The 8,353-nt window shown below is 36.6% G+C and overlaps 1 protein-coding gene across 2 annotated transcripts; it reads left to right on the top strand.

The window, feature by feature from the left end:
* Window positions 1–242: 242 nt before the first annotated feature.
* On the top strand, window positions 243–5,152 carry LOC125206013 (uncharacterized). 2 transcript variants are annotated; one of them, XM_048105271.2, is made up of 9 exons: window positions 243–873; window positions 2,462–2,609; window positions 2,694–2,844; window positions 2,933–3,058; window positions 3,138–3,218; window positions 3,462–3,654; window positions 3,722–3,992; window positions 4,585–4,617; window positions 4,679–5,152. In XM_048105271.2, exons 1-9 carry the CDS (start codon window positions 676–678, stop codon window positions 4,885–4,887), a joined length of 1,410 nt encoding a protein of 469 aa, XP_047961228.1. In that variant the 5' UTR covers window positions 243–675; the 3' UTR covers window positions 4,888–5,152. The 2 variants fall into 2 exon arrangements, with proteins under 2 accessions (XP_047961228.1, XP_047961227.1); XM_048105270.2 differs by having other exon boundaries at window positions 244–873; window positions 4,585–5,152.
* The last annotated feature ends 3,201 nt before the right edge of the window (window positions 5,153–8,353 follow it).

Raw genomic sequence — 8,353 nt, 5'->3', positions numbered from 1 at the left:
ATTTAATTACATTAAAAAATCAATCTCAAATTTACGGCCTAAAATAAAAAGTGCGAGTAGCTTGAGACGGAAGGAGTATTATACTTATGTGCTCCTTTATAAATTAACACATACTACTACATCACAATTTTTTTTTTAAATTACGATGCATCACTAATTTTTTCTATCCATTACATTTCTTAAAACTTGAACGGAAACTATAAACATTGGAAAGCGGAAGAATTTTACAATTGGGTCCAATGTTGTCAATCTGGAATTTGAACTCTAGTCGGTCGCCAAACGCTTCTAAAATCCGACAAATTTCTCGCATTCTCTATTTTTGGATCCTCGTTTCAAACCCAGAGCTTTTACTCTTTGCCATATTGCATTCTCATGAGTAAATATTTTACTACTACAGGAAGGCACAGAGAGAAAAGGGGAAAGTGATTTTCTCGCATCTAAATTTGCGTAAATGCGACGATTAATTCAAAAACTCACTGTGAAGAGGATGAGAAACTGATTTTTCTCTTGTTTCCGATTGAATTTCGCTCCGGACCTTGGCCTGTAAAGGAGCCCCGACTATCTTTTCTGGGTCCGGAGATTTAGGGTTTTTTCATTGCATGTTACAATTCAAAGCTCGGATACATTCGATATGCATAATTTCTTTAGGGTTTAGATTTCTCTGTAAAAAGTGCCATGGACGGGCGGAGAATAACGGCAAGCCCCAGGCCGTGCTGTGGCCGGCGAGTGGTCGCGAAGAAGCGGCCGCGCGGTGGTTTAGATGGTTTTGTTAATAGCGTGAAGAAGCTGCAGAGAAGGGAGATTTCCTCGAAGCGTGATCGTGCTTTTAGCATGAGCGATGCTCAGGAGCGATTCCGCAACATTAGCTTGCAGGTTTAGTTGATTTTCACCATCTTTTCGACTTCTTCAACCTTTTCAGGTTTTGGCCCATTTCAAGGGTTTGTAGGTAGTTGCCTCTAAAGATTTGAACTTTGATGAACTATATTTGCCTATAACGAAGATTTTGACGCACAGAAAAATTAGGGCTTTTGGGTGCTTGCTTGATGAAGTGTTTGCCGAGATTTGGAGGGCATTTTTTCACCTCAATTTCCCCTTTTTTTGCTTCTCACTTGAATTAGCATGTTTGTAGATCTGTATACCAGAAGGTGTATTATTTATCTTTTTGTGTGGAGAATGTGCTACAATATTTTTAGTTGTTATAACAGTGTTTTACATGGATAGGTGTTTCAGTCTATACCTAAAGCCGATATTATAATTCGCCTTTTATGCTAACATGCCACGACTTATAAAGGAAGCTGAGAGACATATTAGATAGTAGTAGTGGGTTATGACCTTCTCCATGATTCTTTCGTCAACTCAACTGACACATATAGATGTTATAGATGTTATGAAATGGTTCTTTAGAGTGCGATATCCATGAATCTACTTACATGGTCAACAAATTATGCACCTAAGTCTTCTCTAGTACAGTGATTTACTCTTCTTTAACACTTTTAGGTCAAATAATAGGGTTTTCTAATGAACAAGATTTTGTACAAATAAGGTGTTATAGGTTTGTTAGCCATTAAATCTTTTGGCTTTGTCTGGTTTCACATTATATTAAACCCTTCTATTTTTTGAAAAATGTCGATTGCTACTTTTCTGAATTGCTCTTCTCGTCATCCATATTGGTTGCTACATTGTCTAGTTTTTGTTAGTGTTCTAGAATGTCCTCAAGGTAGCTTCCTAGAGACTCATCAACTCAGGCAGCCCTTGTGCATCCCTATCTTTGTCCCCAGTCTGCCCCTCCCAGGCGCGGGCCGAGTAATGACTTGCTATGATACATGGAGTGAAGATGATGGCCCGATTAAACAAGTTTTGGAGGGGTCGTCCATGCTTATGCTTAGTAATGTAAAAAAGATTATAATTCCAAGCCGTTTGTGAAAAATGTATTATACTTTTGCACCCCACTATTGAAGAAGCTGGTATAGGAATTTAATGTTCTGTAGCACTAGTATGAGTTTGAAGATACAATTTGTAATTGTTTATTGAATGAGCAAGTTTCTTTCTTTTATTTGTTTTAAGTACATAAACTTTCTTCTCATATACTTTAGTATATTGATAAATTTGATTTTAATTGAGTTCAAATAGTTTCTTCACTTATCATGTATGATAGTGATATGCGGCATGAAAATTCTTGCTCATGAAAATTCTCTAGTTTTGGTGTAGAGGATGAGCAAGTTCTTGTCATTTTTTCTGTTCATTATCAGCTAAATTTTAATTCCTAAAATCTGATGGAGGTGTTATAACATTTATGTCAAACTGATCACATTATAAGCATCAACTCATTTGAAAGAAGTCTTTTTCTCTAGAACTCATTATTTTTGGCTGTTTATATTGTATTCAACTGTCATGAGGAGAATGGATATAATGTTGCCTATGTGCATGATGGACTAATACCGACCTTGATCTTTTGGTTCAGGAGGAGTATGATACTCATGATCCCAAGGGATATTGTTCTTTGTCATTACCGTTTCTTAAGAAGAGGTCAAAAATTATTGAGATAGTTGCTGCCCGTGATATTGTCTTTGCACTTGCCCAATCTGGTGTGTGTGCAGCATTTAGTCGAGGTACAAAACTACTGAAATTTAAGCTCCTTGTGCATTTTCTCTTGGCTATTTAAAGGGCTTATATATGTCACCTATTTGATGCAGAGACTAACGAGAGGATATGCTTCTTGAATGTTTGTCCTGATGAAGTCATTCGGAGCTTATTCTACAACAAAAATAATGATTCACTAATTACTGTTTCTGTCTATGCTTCGGATAATTTTAGTTCCTTAAAATGCAGAACAACACGGATAGAGTAATTTCATCTTACCATTTGCTTGCTGTTTCTTTTTGTTCTCATTTTGTTTTATTACTCCTCATTACATCTGTGGCCCATCTTTTAGATACATACGAAGGGGCAAACCTGATGCTGGTTTCCCTCTTTTTGAGTCCGAGTCATTGAAGTGGCCTGGTTTTGTCGAGTTTGATGATGTGAATGGAAAGGTTCTTACCTACTCTGCACAAGACAGGTAATCTTAGCTGATAAGTGGATCATCTATTATATTTGACACGTATATTTTTCTGATATCTACAACTGTCTTCTTTCAGCATATACAAGGTTTTTGACTTGAAAAACTACACGATGTTGTACTCGATTTCAGATAAAAATGTTCAGGAGATCAAGATCAGGTAATGTTACAGGGGGGATGCTTCTTTTAATCTTGAAACTATAGTTTTACCTTTGGGATTATATTGAAAACTGTGGTTTGGGTATGCCAGTTGTGCTATTATGATTTTATGCATGCTTGAGTAATCGACTATTAGCTGAATTACTTGCAATGATAATTGGAGGTTGTAAATTTGTTTCCCTCCCTCTGATTGTGTTCTGCTGGCATTTTGTTTAATATTTTTTGCATATGTTTTGTACAATAGTCCAGGAATCATGCTTTTGATATTCACAAAAACCCAAGGCGCCGTCCCCTTGAAGATTCTCTCAATTGAAGATGGGACTGTTTTGAAATCGTTTAACCATCTTCTTCATAGAAACAAGAAGGTTGATTTCATCGAGCAGTTCAATGAGAAGCTTCTAGTCAAGCAAGAGAATGAGAATCTCCAGATTGTTGATGTAAGTTTCTATATATTGCAATTGTGATGTTCTTGTCCTTCCGAAATCTGACGTCCTGTCTATTTAGGTTCGCAATGTTGAGATAACAGAAGTTAGCCGGACCGAGTTCATGACCCCTTCTGCATTCATATTTCTGTATGAGAACCAATTATTCCTGACTTTCAGAAACCGAACAGTTGCTGTCTGGAACTTCAGAGGGGAACTTGTGACCTCATTTGAGGATCACCTTTTATGGCATCCTGATTGCAACACTAACAACATATATATCACAAGTGATCAGGATCTCATCATTTCGTATTGCAAAGCAGATTCTGATGAACCATTGTCTGATGGCATAGGTATGTTCCGGAAGCACATAGTCATTCCTTAAGTTCTCTATATCTATTACATGGTGTATATTTCATTAGGGAAAACAGATACTCCCTCCGTCCCGTAGAAACAGGCCCTTTAGGGTTGGCACGGGTTTTAATGTATAATTGGTAAAATAAGAGAGGAGGAGAAAAAGTAGTTGAAAGTACAAGTGGGTGGTGGGACCATAAATGATAAAGTAAAAGAGAAGAAGAACAAAGGTTACTATATATGGATATTATGGGACGGACGAAAAAAGAAATATGGCCTATTTCTATGAGACGGAGGGAGTATGTTGTTTCTATACTTTTAAAGCAGGTGGTGGGTCCATTGAGACCCTTCACTTTTATTTGTATTAATATTAGTATTAATGTTCATCTGTGCACTTTTGTCCATGTCAAAATTTTAACCTTTCACTTTTACTTGTAAAGATTGGGTTCTTTATATGAATTTTTCTTTTACACTAGGCACTACATTTTCGTTTAACCTCTGTGGAATACAATAGGAACTATGTTAACATGACAATCTCTATTAATGGGCCTAATGTTTGTCTTGTTCCTCATGTATTTCTTGTTGATGCAGCGGGTTCTATCAACATCAGCAATATCTTAACTGGTAAGTGCTTGGCAAAAATAAAAGCAAGCAACAGTCTTCCGATGAACGAATGCAACTGCAGTGCAGGTTGTGGGGGGAAGAAGTGCAACTCAAGGAAGCGCATCCAAGCTTCTAGAATCAGCACCGTTGCTGAGGCCTTGGAAGATATCACTGCCCTCTTCTATGATGAGGACCGCAACGAAATATACACTGGAAATAGGCATGGTCTTGTTCATGTGTGGTCCAACTAAAGGGGTGGCAAGTTGGCCCCCATTTCTTATGGAATGCTAAATGATTAGTCTTCCCAATAACTTGTTTTGAGTTTGTGCTTTTCTGACCTCCATGAAGGGGGGTTGTCCATGTGAACTATCATGATCATGATGCTCTTTTAATATGTGGACGCATGTATTTGTCAATTTACTCAATGGCGTTTTGGACCTAACTAAAGTTTGAGTAGCATTTTGTGTGTAGATGTAAGAGTCAGGGTAAGAACAGTGCTTGTTCTGCAAGATAATCTGGTTTCTCGGTAAATTGCCTGTCTTTGTTTCTGAATTAATGATTCTTCTTTTGTTCTTCTTGGTTACTGTTTTTATTTAAGGCGCTTTGGGTTTTACTCAAGAACCAGAACTGTGTATGAATGATGAAGGCAATCGTAGTGTGAATTGTAGTAGTACTAATTTACTCCAATTGTCAAGCTGCATATATTATTACTTCCTCCGGTCCACAAGAATATGCACTCTAGATTAAGCACGTGTTTTAATGCATAATTGGTAAAGTAAGATAGAGATAGAAAAGAAAAGTAATTCAAATATTGATAGCGGAAAATGGGTTTTATCTCATTAGAAAAAAGACTTTTTAAAATTAGAAAATGCATATTGTGAGACGAATAGAAAAGGAGAGAGTACATATTCTTATAAGACGGAGGGTGGAATACATTCTTGATTAATCTGCAAGTTACAAAATTATTGGAAAATCATGTGCTGATATATTCACAAGGAATCAAAATAAAGTTGGCAGCATTAAATTGAATTATGATAAGCAACAAATAAAGAAAAGGTGAACATTAAAATTGGTACCTGATCTTTCAGTTTACGAAAATAATTCTTGATCTTTTTCTATAGCATTTCTAGTACTTGAAAATCTCATTTTTGGTATCTGAAGCTAATTTTCGCTTCAAAATGTTCTTCGAATATACATTTTCACATTTTAGCCATAGAGGACATTTTTGGGCTTCTACGAAAAATGACCTAATATGATAGTATTATAAAAATCTTCTCTCGTTCTCCTTTTCTTCCATTATTCATTTCTCTTTCTCTCTTCTAATTAAAACATACTACTATGTGTTATCCTACATCGAACTACATTTGGCCACTTGCCATGTGTTTTAGGATCTGCTAAGGCTTCAAATTTGTGACAATTAAAAATTCGTCAAATGGGATGTGGTTATTGAGGGTCTAAAAGTTGATATATGAATAATATATTGATTTTTACAAATCAATTCAATCACTTGTGCTTTGCACTATCCTAACCTTGTGAAAGAGCAGGTTAATGCAGGGTCGTACGTCAACTAGTCAGGAGGTGACCTGGACTTAGCAGTGTACTTGACACGAGACCTAAAACATGTTATCAAAATCTCAACCCACTTATACTGGCTAGTATAGTGGTGTAAGGGTCAAATCCCACAGAGACGGATAGTTGCGTGATATGATTGTGACAACACTTTGGAAGGGTTGGTTCGCTACTACACTTCGGGTTGAGTTTACCTAGACGTAAATTAAAAAGAGGAACTTATACTATCCTAACCAGTAAGTAACTGTTACTTCGGCATGTGACTGAGTGTGTGAATATGTAAGACTATACTACTCTGTTGCATGTAAAAAGCAAAAAAATTACTATAAATGACTAGACAAAGTAACAGAGGATTCCAAGGGTACTGGGCGACTAACTGCCAGATCTACAGAAAAGCTGGAAAAGGTGAAAGGACAAAACGCAAAAGGTGGCTAAAAGCAATAAGTGGTCCCCAAATTAGATAGAGATGTCTTGATCACCAAGAAATGCGAAGATGTGAATCGAAAACTCCATTGACAAACTCAAGTTAATCATGCAACAAACTCAGATATGAAACTTAAACTTGAAAATTGGAGATGACTAACATACAACCCTACGAATTACGTAAACAAACTAGCATGCAAGGTGGCAGAAATTTAACAACTACGAGATCTTGACATTTTCTTAGAATTGAACAGATCAGAATACTTGAAATATTGCACAAAAACCAAATCTAATCTAACAAGGGAAATCCATGCAGGTAAATATCGAAATCGACGCTAAACTACTAGATCTAACTAATCTAGGCAGAAAGAGAATATTCATAACCGAAATGAGAAAAGGAAACAAACTTCGGTTTCATTATCACTATATCCAAGCAAGTGATACACTCGGATTCTGCACTATTTTAAGGCCATTATTTGGTCTGTTTTTAATGTCAAAATCACATTTCATGTCTATTATTTGAATTTCATAGATTTTGGTTTTTTGACGTGTTTTGTGAGATATGTGCATATTTGAGCCGAAAAAGGGAGTCAAAACGCAAAGTCTGAAAATTTGGAGTTCAGACGGCGACCGGCGGCCGACGCAACATGTACTGCGGCGGTTAGTTGCTTGCAGCGGCCCGCCTCAAAAATCTATGCTAGAAAAGGAGTCTCATCCGGCGACCGCCAGAGGACGTGTGGCTGCCCGCCACCAAGGAGACAGAGACTCTGGAATACAAGGCGGCGACCCGCCGTAAAAAGCGGTGAATCCGAATTGACCTAGATTTCTCTCCAAGATTTACAATATTTTGAAGATCTTTTCCTTCTAAGATGAGGAATGACTTTCCCCTGTAAATAGGCCCTCAAGCTTCATCAAATTAGAGCTTCTTTTTGCAACATAATTCCCAGAGATTAAAAGTTAGAGTACGTCATTGTGCAAGGAGTTGAAGAAGGATTCAAGAACATCAAGAACGACAACGACTCAACCTACGGGTTTTATTAGCTTTAGTTTTATGTTCCAATTGTTTTTCCTTCAATCTATGTGTTTAAATTATTACATCATATGTAACTAAATTCATAGGATTCTAGGGATGTGTTAATAACGACTTTGGTTATACAATTCTTATTTTCTATTTAATATCCGTTTTGTTTTTACTTTGTTTCTTCCCTAAGTTAATCTTGACGCTTCACGTCTGAGTGAAACATTCTGTGTTGATCCAACATAATTTGCTTCATAACTGTGAGAGAGTTCTAGCGAATTAGGTTCACTTAGTAGACACTACAATTAGCTTCCTTTAAAACCACACTGTTAATTGAGAGAGGGGACTTTTTAAGGGTCTTAGGAGCTTTTCAGAGTTACGTGTTAGGATTGACAACCTTAATGTTAGTAATCAACGTTTGCATTGCATGAGCATAAGTTAGGTGACTCGTTCTATCAAAGTAATAACTGTGCTAGGGTATTGTAGTTTGGAATTTGTATAACCATAACTGTGAACGCACATCCCTGGAATTCCCTTATCTCTATACTTTTATATATGTGTTTTATCTGCATCAAGTTGTTTATTGCTTTCTATTGCTTTCAATTTTCAAAAGTTTTCAAAATCTTTCGGTTCTTCATATAGTAATTGAGTTTTAGTAAAGGATAGACATTCACCTATAGCTATACTGTTGCTACTCTGTATACTTGCAGGTATTAATAGTGCTAAAAAATAGTGCATCAAGTTTTT

Source organism: Salvia hispanica, chromosome 6 (genome assembly GCF_029641045.1).
Source record: "Salvia hispanica isolate PSC_SH4W2 chromosome 6, Shi_PSC_v1, whole genome shotgun sequence".
Classification (NCBI taxonomy): Eukaryota; Viridiplantae; Streptophyta; class Magnoliopsida; order Lamiales; family Lamiaceae; genus Salvia; species Salvia hispanica.
Note: the sequence above shows the minus strand (reverse complement) of the source record. Positions and strands in the feature narration are given on the sequence as shown.